This window comes from Pan troglodytes, chromosome 18 (assembly GCF_028858775.2).
Source record: "Pan troglodytes isolate AG18354 chromosome 18, NHGRI_mPanTro3-v2.0_pri, whole genome shotgun sequence".
Lineage (NCBI taxonomy): Eukaryota > Metazoa > Chordata > Mammalia > Primates > Hominidae > Pan > Pan troglodytes.
Genome location: NC_072416.2, coordinates 71,724,487 through 71,745,451, shown reverse-complemented (window position 1 = coordinate 71,745,451; position 20,965 = coordinate 71,724,487). Strand labels below are relative to the sequence as shown.

At 44.5% G+C, this 20,965-nt stretch overlaps 1 protein-coding gene across 3 annotated transcripts in view; it reads right to left on the bottom strand.

Moving 5' to 3' along the window:
• The window catches only part of HYDIN (HYDIN axonemal central pair apparatus protein), a 423,676-nt gene that overhangs the window by 132,226 nt on the left and 270,485 nt on the right, over positions 1-20,965 (bottom strand). For all 3 annotated transcript variants that reach the window (XM_016930119.4, XM_016930120.4, XM_009431186.5), the window contains exons 39-43: positions 19,425-19,598; positions 15,148-15,321; positions 12,195-12,409; positions 3,607-3,744; positions 1,432-1,615 (exon numbers count right to left, since the gene is read on the bottom strand). In XM_016930119.4, the coding sequence (XP_016785608.3) occupies positions 1,432-1,615; positions 3,607-3,744; positions 12,195-12,409; positions 15,148-15,321; positions 19,425-19,598 (885 nt within the window). The remainder of the gene's footprint in view (positions 1-1,431; positions 1,616-3,606; positions 3,745-12,194; positions 12,410-15,147; positions 15,322-19,424; positions 19,599-20,965) is intronic.

The window sequence follows — 20,965 nt, the reverse complement described above, 5'->3', positions numbered from 1 at the left end:
CCAGGTCTAGGCATGTGATTCACACTTAGGACAAAGGCACCAGCTCCTTCCTCACACCTCCCTAGCACAGCATTCTCACCGTCATCCTCGCAAGTTTGAGCTGTGGACTCAGACACCTGCATTTGAGCTCCTTCCCGGCCACTTATCAAGAGATAATCACAGATAAGAATAATAACATACGGCCGTTGTAGAGATTAAATAAGCGATCATGTAAAGCGCTTTCCCCAGTGCCTGGCATGTTCATAGATGTTCGACAAACATGAGATTTTAGTGTAATAATAGTGTGACCGTATACCATCTTAGGACATTTCAATTTAGATGATTTAGGGGAGAGGAGCCCACAGTTTAACTGGGAGAAATTTCATTCTGAAGATAAGCGGGAAAAGGAGAAGTGGTAATTATTTTCAAGTGGATCAGTATGGAGAAATGAGCTTTCTGGAAAACTAGGCAGCTGGAGGCTGGATGACTGCTGAGGGATGCCTGGTCACTGCTCCAGATTTTTCTCAGGATGAGACTATAAAGAAGCTGACTTTGAGTTCTGTTCAAGGACTTAGACAGCCCAGTGTTTGTAAGTATTTCCTTAATTGGAAAAGCATTATGATTTGAGTAGGTAGTGTTAGAAGGGGGCGGTAAGCCGGAGTGAGGAAGGGCAGTCGTGTGGCTGGAGCCGAAGCTCCTGGGAGGTGGGGCTCTGACTCCCGTGGACAGCGCCACCAGCCTCTGTCCTTCAACCCCTGCCCTGGGGGGCCAAGATTTGCTGGGGCTGCTTCTGACTACATTGGGAACTTAAGCTAACATTACTTGTGTGTGTGTGTACCTATCTTTCAATCAAACCTTTCAGTTATTAAAATTTTTCTCAGGCCATTGGTATAAAGATAGGAAAAGCAAAGGGTTTAGAATTACATGCACCCGGTTCTCCTACTAATTGGCAATGTGATTTGGCACAAGACTTTTGCTATCTCTGAGCTACATTCTCCTTTACTGTAAAATGGGGACAAGATTCACAGGGTAATTGTGAGGATTAAATGTCCCAAAGTATACAAAATGTCTGCTACGGTGCCTGGTGTGCAGCAGGCTAAGGTGTAAATGTTTTGGAAAATGTATTAGCACCGTGAGTTTTATGAGAAATGCACAGTTGGCTTAAACAAAACCAACAAGGAAATCAGTTGCCTGAGTCAGGATGGGACCCATAATGGCTGTAATTGCAGAAAGGATGGAGGGGTACAGTGTGATGGGAGGGAAGCAGGAATGCACCTGCTGTCAGCAGAGTGTTCATCATAGAACTTCCCAGCCGGCCACTCGCATCCCAGTACCCTCCTAGCAAAGCAGAAATACAACTCCTGGCCACCTTACAGGGCAGAGGTGAGGCGCCAACGGAATAGCAAATGTCAAAGTTTCACTTAAGCCCAGTGGAAAGGTAGGAGGCCTTGCCTTCTTGCTCCTTTTTGGCTTTCTCCTGGGCCTTCATGGCTGCGTAATCCTGGGCCATGTTGAGAATGTATATATGCTCCCGGCTGCCAATGGCCTTCAGCAGGCAGAGGAGGGCGGCTGCAGCATTCGGAGCAAAGAGAGTGTCGAGGCCATCAAACACCACTCCTCGGTAGCAGTCACTCAGCTGAAACCAGAGAGAGCAAAGACAGTTACTATGGCCACAACCTCATTTGTTCTGTTTATGCTTTTACTGGGGCTGCAAAGGGTTCTGCAGACCTACTGGGCCCCAATGCAAATACCATGCCTTTCTGCTTGCTAAATCCAAGGTGCTGTCATAAAATAAAAGAAAAGAATAAAAATGTTTAATCAGCCAGTCTTTTTTTTTTTTTTTTTTTTTTTGAGACAGAGTCTCCCTTGGTCACTCCAGCGCCCAGGCTGGAGTGCAGTGGTGCAATCTCGGCTCACTGCAACCTCTGTCTCCCGGGTTCAGGTGATTCTCCTGCCTCAGCCTCCCAAGTAGCTGGGATTACAGGTGCCCACCACCAGGCCCGGCTAATTTTTGTATTTTTAGTAGAGACAGGGTTTCACCATGTTGACCAGATTAGTCTCGAACTCCTGACCTCAGGTGATCCACCTGCCTCGGCCTCCCAAAGTGCTGGAATTACAGGCATGAGCCACTGCGCCCAGCCAGATGGTCTTTATTACAATAATAAGGGTTTATTCTGTCTGTAGAAATAAATGAACAAACAAAAATGTTAAAGGACCGATCTGGGAAGATCCATGAGGTACACAAAAATGAGATGGAAAGGGAAAGATGCTCCCAAGCACAGAGTCACAGGCAGCAGGGGCAGCAGCTGGGCCTTTTGTATTTTTCTTATTAGTCTTACTGCCTTGGAGCGTAATGATTTTGGTAACAGTAACCATTGAAGAACAGCCTCTGCCTTACTCAGTGTTACTCAAAGTGTAGCCCATAGACTGGCCACCAGTGAATGAGCGTTAGGTTTTTGATGAGACAAGAAGCTTGTGTCAGAATGTAAATGACCTGTATCACTAAACACACTATTTGGTTCAGCTGGCAACTGAACAGGTACCGTGGCCACATCATTCCTTCTCTGCAGCTAAACTTTGTAGCAAGACTTTGTTGATGAAAGAAGCCCTGTAAGCTCCATGTGTCATCAGTGACCAGCACTTTGAGTAGCACAGCTCCACTGGCTTACTTCGGGGTCTTACCAGTGTTTCTCAGCCTCTACTCTGGGTATCTAAAACATTGGCACACTTATGGGAACACCTTGTTCAAATCAGTTGAAAGTGATGTACCTTTAATGTAGTAGCAGTGCAAATCTTAACATAAAAACTTTCTTGTGATGATATTCCTCCTCTTCTGGGAACGTCAAGTTAATTTTGTTGTATTTAAATCTGCAATTAATATTGTGGCCCTAGTTGAAAACACAAAGCAAACACCCAGCTCCAGGACCTGGTAAGCAATGTAGCTGTGTCTGCAAACCATGAGCAGAAACAGGCTTAAGTGATACCCTCCTCAATCCTGCTGATCTTATTTTCTTGTCTTTAACTGTAGAGTTCTTATGGGAAAAAAATTAAAAATTAGAAAGAGTGTTACTGTTTTTCTGACTTTAAAAGCAATATGTCATTGTAAAATAATTCAGAAATGTATAAAGAAGACTAAAATTCTATAATCCTGCTACCTAAAGATAACCATGGTTAACATGTATTTTAAAAGTTTTTACTATATGTGTAGTATACATTTCTAAATATTTATATAGAATGTTATTATGTTTTAACCAGTATTTCCTAGTTACTTCTTTTTCACTTAATAACATTGAAAATGTGTTTTTGAAGCCACTAACATAGCTCCAAATTCTAACTTTTAGAATGGCTCCACATTGTAATTTTTAACACATCACTCTGTTTCTGGTCATTAAAAAAACTTTTGTGTAGTCTTCTGCTCTCTGGTCCTTTAAGAAGGTGAATGGCTTCAGGCTGTAGACTGGGCCAGGGTCAGGGGTTGACAACAGCTGTCAAAAAGACAAGCAAATGACTGCCTTCTGGGCTGCCAAGCTGCCGTGGGTGGCTGATGGCCCAGAACCTCTGTCCAGGGTGTGGGGATGGTGCGTGAATGCCAAGCCCTGCAGCTCTGTGCAGGTGGCATGGACCCACCTGTATCCGCTCTGCCAGGATCTGCACGAGAAGTTCATCCGGGAGCACACAGCTCATCAGCCCGGTCTCGCCTCCGACACTGGGACTAACACTGAGCCGGCGGTGGAGGGGCCCCGGCGGGAGAGGGCTGGAAGAAATCTGTTGAGTGGGAGAAGGATCAGGAGTCAGAATCTGGCCTTGTATCTCAACAACTCCTACACTTACCAGCCACAGGACCTTGGGAAGATCACATAATCTGTCATTTCCTCATCTGTACAATGGGAATTGCATTATAAAATGGAAGGATCCTGTCTTCCTTAAAGAACCACTGTAAGTTTCAAGTGGGAATAGCATGGAAGGTACGTTGTTTGTGTACTGAACTGCACGCAGCTTTTCATTCATTCGATAATTATTCACTGAGCACCTATCTTGCGCCAGGCATGCTTAGGTACTAGGGATATAACAACAAACAATGGCGCTGCCCCCAGGCATTCCAATGCAATCCACCATTGCATTCCAATGGAAGAGAGAGAAAAGGCCACCTTCCTTCACAAATCAATACAATTTCAGAAAGTGATGAGTGCTAGGAAGGAAATAACCAGGTAAGGGAATAAGGAACCATAACAGGGTTGGGGAAAGACTATGTAGAGAGGATGCTCATGTTACCTGGGTTACGTGAAAGAATGAGACAAGATCTTGGGAGCAGAGCCTTTCTGGGAGTGGACAGCAAGCTCTTTCAACACAAGTGTGCTCGGGGAATCTGGGGGGCACATGGAGCCCAGTGGGGCTGGAACTGAGTGAGCAATGGGGAAGACAGTCAGGCTGAAGGTTAAAGACACCACACCGCCAGGACCAGAATACGCAGGGCCTTGTAGGCCATGGTCAGCAATTTGTATTTTATTCCAAGTATTATGGGAAGTTGGTGTGTTTCAGCAGACAAATAATCTGATTTATATTTATATTTATTTTATTATATTTTTGAGATGGAGTCTCACTCTGTTGCCCAGGCTGGAGTGCAATGGTGCCATCTTGGCTCACTGCAACCTCCGCCTCTCGGGTTTAAGTGATTCTCCTGCCTCAGTCTCCCGAGTAGCTGGAATTACAGGTGTGCACCACCATGCCTTGCTAATTTTTGTATTTTTAGTAGAGACAGGGTTTCGCCATGTTGGCTAGGCTGGTCTCGAACTCCTGACCTCAGGTGATCTGCCTGCCTCGGCCTCCCAAAGTGCTGGGATTACAGGCATGAGCCATTGCACCCAGCCTGATTTTTATTTTTAAAAGACCACCCTACCCGTCACATGAGGTGACATGAGTGGAAACAGGAAGATGTCACTGTGGTCAGGGCAGGAGATGATGGCAACAGGGATGAGGATGGTGGTGGTGACTGAGACGAAAATGGTGGTGGCGAGAAGTGGCTCATACAGGATATGTTTTGGAAGTAGGGCCAGTAGGACTTCGGATGGAACATAAAGAAAGAGTCACCAAAACATGATTCTTTGAGTTTTGACCTTAGCAACCTGGAAAATGGTGAAATTATTTACTAAGAAAGGAAAGTGGGAGAAGAACAATTTTTGGGGAGCAGTGGAAGCAAGAATCACTTTTTGGATATAAACATTTTGAGATGCCTCTAAGCCCTTCGAGAGAGATTGAAAGGATACATGAACCTGCACTCGGGAAGAAATTAGAGCTGGCAATAGAATTTCGAGAGTCATAAGCATGTTAAAGGTATTTAAATATTTAAGTAATGCAACTGAGTGAGATCGCCTGCAAAGACAATGTAGGAAACAAAAAGGAGAGTAGTAGAAGACTTTGTCTCAGCCTACTCCAATGACTAGGAATTTGGAGATTGAGAAGCTGGAGAAGTAGAGGAAGGAGTTGCTAATGAGGTAGAAGGGAAGGTGGAGGAGTGTGGTGTCTGAAAGCCACACGAAGAAAGCGTTTCCAAGAGGAGGGGGTGATCAGCTGCCAAGAAGTCATGTGAGATGAAGACAGAAAACTGACTTCTGTATTTGTCCAGGTGAAGACTGCCAAGGACCTTGAGAAGAGCAGCCGTGGAATGGTGGGGACAAAGGCCCCACTGGAAGCAGTGAAACAGAGGATGGGGGTGGGTGTGAGGACGAGGAGGCAGGCAATGCGGCAATTCTTTGGAGGAACAGCAGAGGAGGGGAGCTGAGAGAGGAGGTAATAGGCGGAGGGGGATGTGGGGTCACGGGAAAGCATTTTTAATGATGGGAATAATAATACAGCATGCATAGATGCTGACAGAAGTAGAGTAGGGGGAAAATGGAAGAGAGGGGACAACTGCAGGAATTTAGCCATTGGATAAGAGAAGGGGTGGGGCCGGGTGCCCATGTGCAGGGATCAGCCCTGGGTGAAGGCAGGGCAGACACTCAGCTGTCGAGAAGGCACAGCCCTGTGTGTGGATGGAGGCTGCTGGAAGACTTGGTGGCCAGAAGATGAGGTCATTGTCTTCTGATTGCTGCAGCTTTCTTGGTGAAATCAGAATAGAGATCATCGGCTGAGAATGAGGAAGAGGAAAATATTTTGGAGGCCAGGAGAGTGATGAGAGCAATAAAGCAGTCATCTTGAATAGATGCAGGGCTGAGCCAGACCAAAGGGCCCATTGGAGACCTGTGGTCTTAAATTTAAATTAAGATCCTTCAGGAGAGGTGAGAGTCTTCCCCAGCTATGCTCAGCTGGTCTGCATGGAGTAGGTGGAGGATTAGGTTTGCCAGGGTTGAAGCTTTGCTTGAGAGTGTGGTGAAGGGCAAGTTGCAAGGGGGTGCTATGGTGGCAGACCGTGGCATCCAGACTGGATAGGGAGGGCACAAGGTGGGTGCTAGGTAGTGAGGATGAGGACTGGAGGTTTCGATGGGGCCAGGTGCTTACCAGAGTTAGTCATCTGTAAAGTGAGAAGATGGCTATGGGAAAGCAGGATTGTGATAGAGACATCTTGGAGTTTATGGGTAGTGATGAACAATGTCTAGGATGTGGTCAGGGAGGTGAGTAGCTGAGGAGGCCATGAAATTGAGAAGCAAGAGTGTTGGATTAAATATCATTCAAAAGATCAGGATTGTGATTTTTGTACATTGATTTTGTATCCTGAGACTTTGCTGAAGTTGCTTATCAGCTTAAGGAGATTTTGGGCTGAGACAGTGGGGTTTTCTAGATATAAAATCATGTCGTCTACAAACAGGGACAATTTGACTTCCTCTTTTCCTAATTGAATACCTTTTATTTCCTTCTCCTGCCTAATTGCCCTGGCCAGAACTTCCAACACTATGTTGAATAGGAGTGGTGAGAGACGGCATCTCTGTCTTGTGCCAGTTTTCAAAGGGAATGCTTCTAGTTTTTGCCCATTCAGTATGCTATTGGCTGTGGGTTTGTCATAGATAGCTCTTATTATTTTGAGATACGTCCCATCAATACCTAATTTATTGAGAGTTTTTAGCATGAAGGGTTGTTGAATTTTGTCAAAGGCCTTTTCTGCATCTATTGAGATAATCATGTGGTTTTTGTCTTTGGTTCTGTTTATATGCTGGATTACATTTATTGATTTGCATATATTGAACCAGCCTTGCATCCCAGGGATGAAGCCCACTTGATCATGGTGGAAAAGCTTTTTGATGTGCTGCTGGATTCGGTTTGCCAGTATTTTATTAAGGATTTTTGCATCAATGTTCATCAAGGATATTGGTCTAAAATTCTCTTTTTTGGTTGTGTCTCTGCCTGGCTTTGGTATCAGGATGATGCTGGCCTCATAAAATGAGTTAGGGAGGATTCCCTCTTTTTCTATTGATTGGAATAGTTTCAGAAGGAATGGTACCAGTTCCTCCTTGTACCTCTGGTAGCATTCTTATACACCAATAACAGACAAACAGAGAGCCAAATCATGAGTGAACTCCCATTCACAATTGCTTCAAAGAGAATAAAATACCTAGGAATCCACCTTACAAGGGACGTGAAGGACCTCTTCAGGGAGAACTACAAACCACTGCTCAATGAAATTAAAGAGGATACAAACAAATGGAAGAACATTCCATGCTCATGGGCAGGAAGAATCAATATAGTGAAAATGACCATACTGCCCAAGGTAATTTATAGATTCAATGCCATCCCCATCAAGCTACCAATGACTTTCTTCACAGAATTGGAAAAAACTACTTTAAAGTTCATATGGAACCAAAAAAGAGCCCGCATCACCAAGTCAATCCGAAGCCAAAAGAACAAAGCTGGAGGCATCATGCTACCTGACTTCAAACTATACTACAAGGCTACAGTAACCAAAACAGCATGGTACTGGTACCAAAACAGAGATATAGATCAATGGAACAGAACAGAGCCCTCAGAAATAACGCCGCATATCTACAATTATCTGATCTTTGACAAACCTGAGAAAAACAAGCAACGGGGAAAGGATTCCCTATTTAATAAATGGTGCTGGGAAAACTGGCTAGCCATATGTAGAAAGCTGAAACTGGATCCCTTCCTTACACCTTATACAAAAATCAATTCAAGATGGATTAAAGACTTCAATGTTAGACCTAAAACCATAAAAATCCTAGAAGAAAACCTAGGCATTACCATTCAGGACATAGGCATGGGCAAGGACTTCATATCTAAAACACCAAAAGCAATGGCAACAAAAGCCAAAATTGACAAATGGGATCTAATTAAACTAAAGAGCTTCTGCACAGCAAAAGAAACTACCATCAGAGTGAACAGGCAATCTACAAAATGGGAGAAAATTTTTGCAACCTACTCATCTGACAAAGGGCAAATATCCAGAATCTACAATGAACTCAAACAAATTTACAAGAAAAAAACAAACAACCCCATCAAAAAGTGGGCGAAGGACATGAACAGACACTTCTCAAAAGAAGACATTTATGCAGCCAAAAAACACATGAAAAAATGCTCACCATCACTGGCCATCAGAGAAATGCAAATCAAAACCACAATGAGATATCATCTCACACCAGTTAGAATGGCAATCATTAAAAAGTCAGGAAACAACAGGTGCTGGAGAGGATGTGGAGAAATAGGAACACTTTTACACTGTTGGTGGGACTGTAAACTAGTTCAACCATTGTGGAAGTCAGTGTGGTGATTCCTCCGGGATCTAGAATTAGACATACCATTTGACCCAGCCATCCCATTACTGGGTATATACCCAAAGGACTATAAATCATGCTGCTATAAAGACACATGCACACGTATGTTTATTGCGGCACTATTCACAATAGCAAAGACTTGGAACCAACCCAAATGTCCAACAATGATAGACTGGATTAAGAAAATGTGGCACATAGACACCATGGAATACTATGCAGCCATAAAAAATGATGAGTTCATAACCTTTGTAGGGACATGGATGAAATTGGAAATCATCATTCTCAGTAAACTATCGCAAGAACAAAAAAACAAACACCGCATATTCTCACTCATAGGTGGGAATTGAACAATGAAAACACATGGACACAGGAAGGGGAACATCACACTCTGGGGACTGTTGTGGGGTGGGGGGAGGGAGGAGGGATAGCACTGGGAGATATACCTAATGCTAGATGACGAGTTAGTGGGTGCAGCACACCAGCATGGCACAGGTATACATATGTAACTAACCTGCACATTGTGCACATGTACCCTAAAACTTAAAGTATAATAATAAAAAAAAACAAAAACAAAAACAAAAAAAACAAAAGATCGGGATTTCTAACTGGTGCTTTCCTGGATAGAGGTGATTTATAAATAAATGAGCTTATGGGCCACATCTTCATTATATAATATACTTACACATTTTTTCCCATTTGCAACATGACTGAAATATCAGTCGTTGGAAAACTCATGCTTTATGAGAGCTTCAAGAAGACCAATCGCCATCTCCCTGGGTAAGTGCTTTCACAGGGGGACTCTGTTGTCCAGATCATTTGAGTCTTGTCACACTGGGGCAGTGCAGGCAGCCACATATGGGGTCTATGAGCTCTGATTTCTACTGTGATCTTTAGGTTACCTTACTGAAAGGAGTTTGGAGTCAGAATTGGGATGTTCTACTGCCTTTGAAGAATTCTAAAAAGCTTTATTTCCCTGTCCAGATGGACAGAACAAAACCAAAGGAAATGAGTCTTGATAACACCCTATATGGTAACAGAGAAACAAGTTTTAGTTCATCCATAAACGTTTGGGTAAAGAACACTATACTGGATCCTGGAAAAGAGGGTGAAAAGGATAGTGCTCCATAAGAAAATGAATCAATGGTTTCTGTTTTCACGGTGTCAGAAGAACGTAAGACTGAAGTGACAATCAGATATCACCTGGCACAAGTTCAGCCCTGTGGGCTGTTCCATCCAACCTGCAGGTCTCCTCTCCCTTGAAGACCTTTGCCTCTGCTCCATCCTCTTATCTGATCTAACTTGAGGGCCTCCTCTCCTACAAGAACCTACATCGTTAATTTTATTTTTTTATGTACTTTTTTTGAGACAGAGTCTTACTCTGTTGCCTAGGCTGGAATGCAGTGGTGCCATCTTGGCTCACTGCAACCTCCACCTTCTGGGTTCAAGTGATTCTCGTGCTTCAGCCTCTTGAGAAGCTGGGATTACAGGTGTGCACCACTAAGCCCAGCTAATTTTTTTATTTTTTATTTTTAGTAGAGACGGGGTTTCATCACGTTGGCCAGGCTGGCCTTGAACTCCTGGCCTAAAGTGATCCACCCACCTCAGCCTCCCGAAGTGCTGGGATTACAGGTGTGAGCCACTGCACCCGGCCTAACGACCTACATCTTTATTCCACCCACCTGCTCTATCCAATACACAGGTCTCATTTCCCATGAAGACCTACAACTCTTCTCCATCCATCTGCTCTTCCCAGTGGATGGGCCTCCTCTCCTACCAGTACTTTCACTTCTGCTCCATCCACCTCCCCCACTGTCCCTATAGCACTCTCAGGCTATAACGAGATCCACCCTTAACCCTTCCTGTTTCTCCCATTCTATGTTCTCTTCTTAATTCCTTCTCTACTGAGGCTGGGCTTCCCATACTGATGGCACCCTCAGCTCTCTTGCCCCTTGTTATAAGAGCACACCCCCTCCCCTCAGTGATGACATTCTTCTCTCTCCACTCCTGAATGGGAGCTGCCAGGTCCACTTAGAGAAATCTTGCCAGGTGTGGTGGTTCATGCCTGTAATCCTAGTGCTTTGGGAGGCAGAGGCAGAGCCAGGAGGATTGCTTGAGGCCAAGAGTTCAAGACCAGCCTGGGCAACACAGCGAGATCCCATCCCTACAAAAATTAAAAAAATTAGCCAGGCATGGTGGGACATACCTGTAGTCCCAGCTACTTGGGAGGCTGGGGTGGAAGGATTGCTTGAGCCCAGGAGTTCAAGGCCGCAGTGAACAAAGACTGTGCCACTGTACTCCAGCCTGGGTGACACAGTGAGACCCTGACTCTAGGGAAAAGAGACAGAGAGAGAGAGAGAGAGAGAGAGAGAGAGAAACTTCACAACTATGAAGTTATAGTTTCCAGTCTTGGTTGGGCCATGATCATTCCCAACTATTTACTCCTTGTCCATCACCAATTTCTGCTTCTATACACCATAGTGGAAGCAGTGCTCTGCCACTCCCCTCAAGCATGCTCTGCAGCCCCAGCCTCCTTGTTGCTTCCCTCAAAAGACCATGCCTCCTACATGCATTACAGCACCATTCAACAAGGCCTTCTCCAACCTCCATTCTCCACTTGGCTTCTCCCACCCTTAGCTGTGTCTGTTTTTTACCTTTACTGACCCCAAAGGAAGCCGGTTCTCTTCTCCTTTAATTGTGCTGAATTCTGCCCTTCCTACTACCTCCCAAGATCTCATTCCCTCTTGAGTGGATCGCCACATGACACCTCTCCAGGGGCTCCATTCTTTACAGACCTGCTTCTACTTCTTTTCTGGGAATGGACTCTCCTGACCCTGGCTTTGCCCCTCTACTACTCTCTCATTTTTTCCCCTTCACTTTCAAACATCATAAAAGCCTACATTCACTTGATTTCACTTCTCCACCTACAACTCACTACTCACTGCACCCATTGTCTCTGGCTTCAGCAGCACCGGCCAGTCAGCTGAGACTGCTAAGTTCCTTGGCGCATTGCTCAAATGCTGCAACTTCTTTCTGACGTTCCAGGACTCCCACTGCAGCCCTCCCACAACTTAGATTAATGGTTTCATCTTTAACTTCCTTTAGAATTTAGGTTGAGCCATAGGAAATTGCTGTTATGGAGTTCTAAAAGGATTGAATTTTGGCAATTTTCTGTGGCTCAGCCTAATTCCCTTTTCACACTTCTTTTGTAACTAATTTCACTTTATTGCAAATGTTTGCAAATGTGGTTATCTCCTTCATCAGACTCTTAGAGCAGGGATTCTGCTTTCTTTATTTGCACTTTGCCAGTGCCTACAGCATAAAAGATGCTTGCTGAGCACCAGCTGGGTGAATGCCCCTTTCAGAAGGAGGGGCGCAGGGACAGCGCTCAGGCTGGCCTGGTAAGAACACTGCAGGGATGAAGAGCACTGATCTGGCTGCAGGATGCTGGGGAGGAGGAAGATCCCAGCCCTCCTGCGGTAGAGCCCTGATTTGTACCTGTGGTGTTTCAGACTGGTGTGAGTGATGCTGCTTCTGTGACCCGGAGCCATGGCTGTCTGCCTTGCTTTTGGTGATCACCACGCTCCCACGAACACTCTTTCCAGGTTTAATTTCCGGGGCCACCAGAGTCATCTCGGAGGCTAACTTGCCCAAGGTGTCAGTGCTCAGTCGTCCTTGCCCTATGACGTTTTGACCCACAGCTGCCTCCTGGGCTATAAGGAGAGGGTGAATTTTTATTAAAAGTCACCTTAGAATCACAAAAAATGACAGTGGGGATGGCACTCTGAAGTCCGTTCTGTCCAATAGACATATAATGTGAACCACATATGTATGTAATTTAAACATTTCTAGTTGCCACATTAAAAAGGTGAAAATTAATTTTAGTGACATATTTTAACCCAATATATACAAAATGTGATCATTTTAACATGTAATGTCTAAAAATTGCTACTGTGTTATTTCCAAGTCTTTTCTTTATATCACATCTTCAGGGTTCCCATGGGTGCTGTACATTCACCGCACACCTCTGTTTGGACCAGCTGGGTTCACGTGCTCAGCAGCCCCCAGGGCCAGTGGCTACTGTATGGCACAGGCAGGTTCGGGTTCACTGCCACCACTTCATTCCAGCCTACCAACTCCACAGTGACAACAGATGCAGGAGAGATGTGAGGGCCTAACCCCTCCATTGCAAAGGCTCTATCCAAAGACCCCAGGGACCTCCCAACTGGGAAATTAAGCCACCTTCTACTCAGGGCTCATTCTATTTGGGCTTCCGGCAGTCTCTAATTCTGTTCATTTCTTGATTCAATGAATCCTTTATGAATCTTTATTATGTGTCAACTATGCCAGGCATTCTTCCAGGTGCTGGGACTACAGTGGGGAAAATTAACACAAGCCCCTGCCTCCAGAGCTTACATGGGGTCGGGGCAGACAATAAAGGAGGTAGATCAGTATTAGGTTAGCTAGACAAGTGGGCTGTGAGATTAGGCCAGCAGGAAGGCTCCCTGTCCAGCAGGGCTCTGAGGGACGTGAAACTCCTCCTCGCTTCTCCCTTTCCTAAGGCTCTGGGGCCCTTTCCTTGACTTCCCTGACAGTCCCTGTGACCCTGGCTCTGCTGTCTCTGCTTCCCGGCTTCCCCACGACCCCTCCTGAAATGTAGGTGTTCCCCATGGTCCTAACCTGCCTCATCCAGCAAACATTCCTCCTGGCTCATTCTGGGCTTTTCTGGCTGCTTCATCTACCCTAGTGGTTTCATGGAGAAAGACTCTCCCAGCTGTGTCTCTAGCTTGATGTTATTTTCTCAGACCAGGAACTCAAATTCACCCTTAAGCACAGGACATAAACATGGCTCCACAGATCACTATGAAATGTAGACTATTTCACAGAAAAGGAAATAAAAAATTTAAGAGAACCAGCATTAGGGCATAGCCAGAGGTTCTCACTAAAGAGCTATTTCTCTTATCTTCCCAGCAAAGAATCTTCCATTTCCCTAAGTGTCCCACGCAGAGGTATTGAGGGGAGAGGACAACCCTGAAAGTCCCAGCCAGTTTTATCAACTAGCAGGCTGGAAGCCTTCTTGGGATGACGTCATGCCATGGGCACTGACATAGGAATGCTTCCCCTCTAAGCAGGCGCTCTGCTTGGTGTTTAGTATATTTTCCCATCAAGCAGCTGCTCGCCTGCCCTGAAGGTCCTCAAATAACCTGATGGAGCCAGAATTCTCAACTTTTTGTAGGAAGGTCACACCAGACCTCCCCACTATGGGATTCCAAAATTCAATTCAGGCTAGGCACAGTGGCTCAATCTTGTAATCCCAGCACTTTGGGAGGATTGCTTGAGGCCAGGAGTTTGAGACCAGCCTGGACAACATAGCGAGACCCTAAAAATTAGCCAGGCAGGGTGGTAAATGTCTGTAATCCCAGCTACTCTGGAGGCGAATGTGGGAGGATCGCTTGAGCCCAGGAAGCTGCAGTGAGCTATGATGGTGCCACTGTACTCCAGCTTGGGTGACAGAGAGATACCTTGTCTCAAAAAAAAAAAAAAAAAAGAAAGAAAGAAAGAAAACAACCCCCCTCCCCCAAACCCAACCCAATTTATTTTCTTCTCCAGCAAACTTTTTCTTCTTCCTGTGTTCCCTATCTAGGTACATGACATCACTCTCTCCTGGTTTCTGTGGCTAGGAAGCTGGGCGTGGCCATCTTGAATCCCTCTTACTCCTTCAATTCTCCACCATGCAGGTGGCTGTCGGGTTGGCCGGCCCAGGCCCATTTGTCTGCAGCTTCACTATCGCTTCCTTTACATGATAGTCAAGGGCTACCTTCCTATTGTGATTTTCTGATCATTTCTCCATAGTGTGAAACTGTCCCAATAGCTCTTTTCCTTGAACATAAAACTCAAATTCCTAATCTTGGCATTCAAGGTCAACAATGATTGGCCTCAACCTGCCTTCCCACCCCTAATTTATGACCAGTTTCCCTGCTTTTTTGGTCTGGAATGTCCTTGTCCCCATCTTTGCCTACTAATATTCTCTTTCTTCTTCAAACCCATTTCCTTGAAAACTTCCCAAATCGCCCTTGTTGGAACCCATTCATCCCAAAGTCGCTCTTTCAAAGAAGCTGGTATTTCTGTTGCAAAATTATTTTCCTCTGCTCTGAGTGACCGCATGTCTGCTTCCCCCACCAGGTGTCAGACTTCCAAAGGTGTGGGCTGTGTCTTATTCATTGTCCTGGTCCCCACAGTGGCAAGAGCACGCTGGCATTGGGCAGGGCAGGAGACCCAGGAATGCTTCGTGAAGAGAATTCTCCTCTGGGCTATGAAGTTGGCAGCATGCTGTAGGGCAGACTTCAACCAGGCTGTGGGAGGAGAGCTCAGTGGGGCACAGAGAAGATGGGTGTTGCCAGTGGGGGTGTTGGTGACTTGACCACAAAAACCCAAGAGAATGGGCTCTTACCAGCCTCCTCTCCTTCCTTCATGGACTGCTCTATGGCAGCCCTGATGCAGAGCTCACGGGCCCGGATCCCTGGGATGTTGTTGCTGTTGGCCACAGCTTCCAGCACAATGGAGTCGATGCTCAGGCAGGCTGCGTTGTAGTACTTGGCCACGCTAACGGCGTTGGCTGACTTTCCTATTAAAAAGACCAGGGGGTTGAATTTCATGGTGCTCATTTGCTCAGTGTCCCAGAGAGAAAAGGGCTCAAGAGCAGAGGTCCCTGCAAAGTGATCTCTCTGAGTGCTCTGCCTCCTTCCCATGTGGCTGGAGGTGTTAGCAGCAAAGAGAAGGAAGACCTCAGCCTGGAGTCAGGGCTGTGGGTCTGATTCTAACCCTGCCACTGATGCATGCGTGCTGTGGCAATCTGCATCCTCGCTGGGTTTTCCCTCAGTTTAAAAAACAGATTCTTTTTTTCTTTTTTTTTGAGATGGAGTCTCACTCTGTCACCCAGGCTGGAGTGCAGTGGTGAGATCTCAGCTCACTGTAACCTCCGCCTCCTGGTTTCAAGTGATTCTCCTGCCTCAGCCTCCCAAGTAGCTGGGATTACAGGCACCCACCACTATATCTGGTTAATTTTTTGTATTTTTAGTAGAGATGGGATTTCACCATGTTGGCCAGGCTGGTCTCGAACTCCTAACCTCAAATGATCCACCTGCCTTGGCCTCCCAAAGTGCTGGGATTACAGGTGTCAGCCACTGCACAGGGTCTGTTTAAGAAACAGGTTCTATCAGATGATCTTTAAAATACTTTGTAGTTCCTCCTGTCTCTGATTCTAATAGGAAAACTTTTTTATTTTAAAGAATAACTTGTGTTGATTTCTTTTCTCATTTCAAGGTACTTTCATTACAAAAAAAAAAAAAGCAGACAATTCAGATATAACAGACAAGAGAAAAGAAAAAAAATCCATCATCCACTCATTCAGGGATAGTACAGTTAGCCTATGGTCGCTAAGTACACATGTAACTGTATTTCTTATTTAAAAAAACAGGTTATGTGGTAGGCTGAATAATGGCTCCTCCAAAGATTTCCACCTGCAAATATGTTACCTTTTAGGGTAAAAGAGACTTTGCAGATGTGATTAATTTACAGATCTTGATATGGGGGGTTAGCCTGGATTATCCAACCGGGTGCAATCGGTCCCCATGAGAGGAGAGCAGGAGGGTTGGAGTCAGAGCATGTCAATCAACCATGGAAGTAGCAGGAGAGACTGGGAGATGCTATGCTGATGGCTGGGAAGGAGGAGGAAGGAGCCAGGAACCAAGGGTTGCAGGCAACATTTCTAGAAGCTAGAAGAGACAAGGAAACAGATTGTCCCCCAGATCCTCCAAGAAGGAACACAGCCATGCTCACCCATTTTAGACTTCTGTCCTCCAGACCTATGAGAGTATAAATTTGCATTATGTGAAGCCATGAAGTCTGTGGTCACTTGTTATAGTAGCAACGGGACACTAATACTAACTACACACCGTGAGTACGGCACCCTTTCTCATGTAAAATGATATATCATGAACAACTTTCCATTAATTCAATACACTTGTATGACACTGTTTTTATTTTGGTAAAATATACATAACAGTTGTCACTTAAATCATTTATAAGTATGTGGTTTAGTGGTTCTAAGTACATTCACACTGCTGTGCCCCCATCACCACCATCCACCTACAGAACGTTGTCATCTTCCCGAACTGAAACTCTGTACCCATTAAACCATAACTCCCCAGTACCCACCACCCTCCCAGCCCCTTGGAAACCATCATTCTGTTTCTCTTTCTAGCTCTATGAATTTGACCAGTCTGGGTACCTCATCTAAGCGGAGTCATACAGTGTTTGTCCTTTTGTGACTGTCCTATTTCACCTTGCATAAGGTCCTCAAGGTTCTTCCGTGTTGTAGCATGTGTCAGAATTTCCTTCCTATTTTTTTTTTTTTTTTGAGATGGAGTCTTGCCCTGTAGCCCAGGCTGGAGTGCAATGGCACGATCTTGGCTCACTGCAACCTCCGCTTCCCGGGTTCAAATGATTCTCCTGCCTCAGCCTCCTAAGTAGCTGGGATTACAGGCGCCTGCTACCATGCCCGGCTAATTTTTGTATTTTTAGTAGAGACAGGGTTTCACCATGTTGGCCAGGCTGGTCTTGAACTCCTGACTTCATGATCTACCCACCTCAGCCTCCCAAAATGCTGGGATTACAGGTGTGAGCCACCACACCCTGTCCATTTCCTTCCTTGTCAAGGCTGAATAGCATTGCGTCATACCATATTTTGTTTTTTCCATTCAGCCACTGATGGCCATTTGGATTGTTTCCACCTTTTGGCTATTGTGATTAATGCTGCTATGAACATGGGTGTACAAGACACTGTTTTTAATGGCAATAAAATTCACCATATAAATGTACTGTGGCCTGATCAACCAGTCCCCCATATTGAATGTTGTAATTGCTCCCGAGTTTCGATTACAGCATACAGTGCTGCAGTGAACATTCAAGCAGTTCATCTTGTCCACATCATTAATTATTTTTCCTAAGAAAATTTTAGAAGTAACATTGCCAGGTCAGAGTCTGCACATATATTTCTTTCTCTTTTTAAATAATTTAATGTCTTGGATTTTTTTCTCTAATATTTTAATATTTTTAAATTACGGAAAGAATACAATTCAAACAATTCAGAGATGTATACGTTCCAAATGAGGTGTCTTCCCTCTCCTTCTTAATCCCCTCTCTGAGGTCAGCAATTTAACAGTTTGGGGATAATCCTTAAGTATATGGATTATAAACAAAAGAGTCTCTTACTGCCTTCAAAAGTTGTATGTTCTAACTTCACCATAAACAAAAGGGGAAAAATAACTTATATTGATCAGTCTGATTTTGACATAGGCTGTTAAGCTGTTCTTCATGAAGATTCTGTGAAAGCTGTAAGGTTCCATAAAAATGTCATGCTTGTTATTACTGTAGTTCACACTCTAATAGGCTTTTCACCTGCAGATGAGAAGTGACTGAGCCTCCACTAGAACAGGGCTGGTGGCTCTTTCCAGGTCAGTGCCTTTTTGGTGTTAACTCTCCAGCTGTCTGCAGTTTCTATGGATCCATCAACCATCCTTCCGACATTCCTTTTAGTGCAACACTAAAATGGCCTGAGCCTCTGCAGGTGTGTTTGTGTAGGGGGTCTTCAAAACATTTCCAGTTATGTTCTTACTTGCCTTGTTTGATTTCTGCCTGTTGCCCACACATCTGGCCTTCTACTTTTTAGGTCCTGGTTTACAACTTCTCAAGGAAAGGTTCTTCAAAGGAAGGGGTAATGAATTGTGACATTTTTAGATTCCTGGACCTCTCAGTGATTAGAACATCAAAAATGCTCCATAAATGTTGTCTGTATGAATGAATGATAGTAATTGGGTCAGAACAAGATTTCATGGCCCTTCGTCAAGTAAGCTGAAGCTAAGAGAGGTGGCAGGGCATCCTCCCAATATCCCTCTGCTCTGCCGCTTTCTAACTGGGTGACCTTGGGCAGATGTCCTTGAATTTCTCTGAACCTTAGCTTCCCAAAAGGTAGGGGAAGTCAAATTCTCTTTTCTGAGTGGTTACGAAGTTTAAATAGACAAATGGATGGGAAGGAGCTCTGTGAACTGCAAATTACTATACAAATAAGATTTTTTTTTTTTTCCCAATGTAGGTGATTCTGCTCCTTTGGGTTTATGGTGAAGTTAGCACATGTAATTTTGGAGGTAATAAAGGATTCTTGTTAAAAAATCCTTTCTTTATCAAGGGCTCACCCCTTGACTGGTTTATGGTTAGGAAAATATTCCTTGAGAATATTTAGCATGTGATGGAAGTTTCTCTTCAATGAGGATTCACACTGCAGGTATGGTTATAATTGTGAATGCCAACAGTCATCATAGTAATAATAATGATAACATCAACAGCTTTTCGTTTGAGTATTTACTATGTGCCAAGTATTGAGATAAACATTTTATATAAATGTTCTCATTAAATTCTCATGACTACCCTATAAAATAGATAGCATTAATACCACTTTACGGACAGGGAAACTGAGCACAGACAATTTAGTTAATTTTCCCAAAGGCACACAGCTATTAATGTATATTCACTACCCTATGCAGTTCCTCAAATAAAGTCATTAGTATTTGCCATGACCACACAGCTGATGTTGCCACTCTGGAAGCCGCAGAGTTTACAGAGAAGACATGGCACTGCTGGTCTTAACCTCCCCTCAGAATTGTTGCCTACCTGACAAGGGTGTCCCGTGAATGATAATGGCGATGCCTTTCCGGTTCTTGGCCAGGCGGCCTTCTGCAGAAATGTCAATGCCCAGGTGGCGAGCGATTGCTTTGCTCACTGGGTTGTTTTCCACCTCTCCAACTTCCTCCATGGAGTGGCTGTCAATGCTCTGAAGCTTGTCAGCTACAAATTTAAAATATATGTGTGTGCACACATGGCATGCATGCTACACAGCCGGAATTTACATGGGTACTGACGGAAATGGGAATGGATATTTCTTTTTAAATGCTGTTTTTTTTAAATGGCAAATATTGCAGCAGTCCCCACTTGTAGTGTACAAGAAGGCCCTTTTGGGCTAATAATTTCTTTATAGCTACTAAAATAAAAAAACAGATTTTTTGACCCCACTTTCATTTTGGGGAATCTCTCTTGCTGAAAAGTAGAAAGGACATTTGTGTGGAGAGGAGGATGGCTTACAGTGCAAAATATTAGAAACCAGTGAAATCTGCAGCATTAAGGGAAATGGCTGAATAAATGATGGTAAATTCATATTATAGAACCAATACACAGCAGCTATTAAAATGATGACCTCGGTATCACAGACTAGTCAACTATAGCCCACAGGCCAAATCTGTCCTGCTGCTTGTTTTCGTAAATCAAGTTGTATTGGAACATAGCCACGTCCTTTGATTACATATTGTCTTTGTCATCACAGCCACCCTCCAAAGGCAGGGTTGAGTAGTTTCGGCAGAGACTGTATAGCCTTCAAAGCCCCAAATATTTACTATCTGGCCTTTTATGGGAAAAGTTTGCCAAACCTTGATTTATCAAATGCATTGGCCTAGAGGAACGTCTAGAAAAAAGCAAGCTGCAGGATCATATGTGTATTAATTGTAGGGTAGTGTGCAGCCAGATACATATAGTCATCCCAAATACATTCAGTGTTTTAATAACAAAACTAGGATGACACTCTGAATTTTGCTCTGTAACTTGCTTTTCACATAATATATCTTGGACATCTTTCCATTTACTTAAATACAGGTCTAGCTCATTCTGTTTTTCTTTTTTTTCTTGAGATGGCATCTCACTCTGTTGCCAGGCTAGAGTGCAATGGCACAATCTTGGCTCACTGCAACCTCTGCCTCCCGGGTTCAAGTGATTCTCCTGCCTCAGCCTCCCAAGTAGCTGGGACTACAGGCATGTGCCACCATGCCCGGCTAATTTTTTGTATTTTTAGTACAGACAGGGTTTCATCGTGTTAGCCAGGATGGCCTCGAACTCCTGACCTCATGATCCGCCTGCCTTGGCCTCCCAAAGTGCTGGAATTACAGGCGTGAGCCACCTTGCCCGGCCTAGCTCGTTCTTTTTAAATAGCTGCTAAATAACTCCCACTGTATGGCTTTGTCACAATTTCACTAGTTCCCTACTGATGGGCATTTAGATGGTTTTCATGTTTTTTCATCCTAAGCATTGTGGTATGCTTTCTTCTCCGTGGGATGTCCAGGGTCAGCCCTGGAGGAGCCCAGGCATGGGGAGCAGAGTCAGGGTGT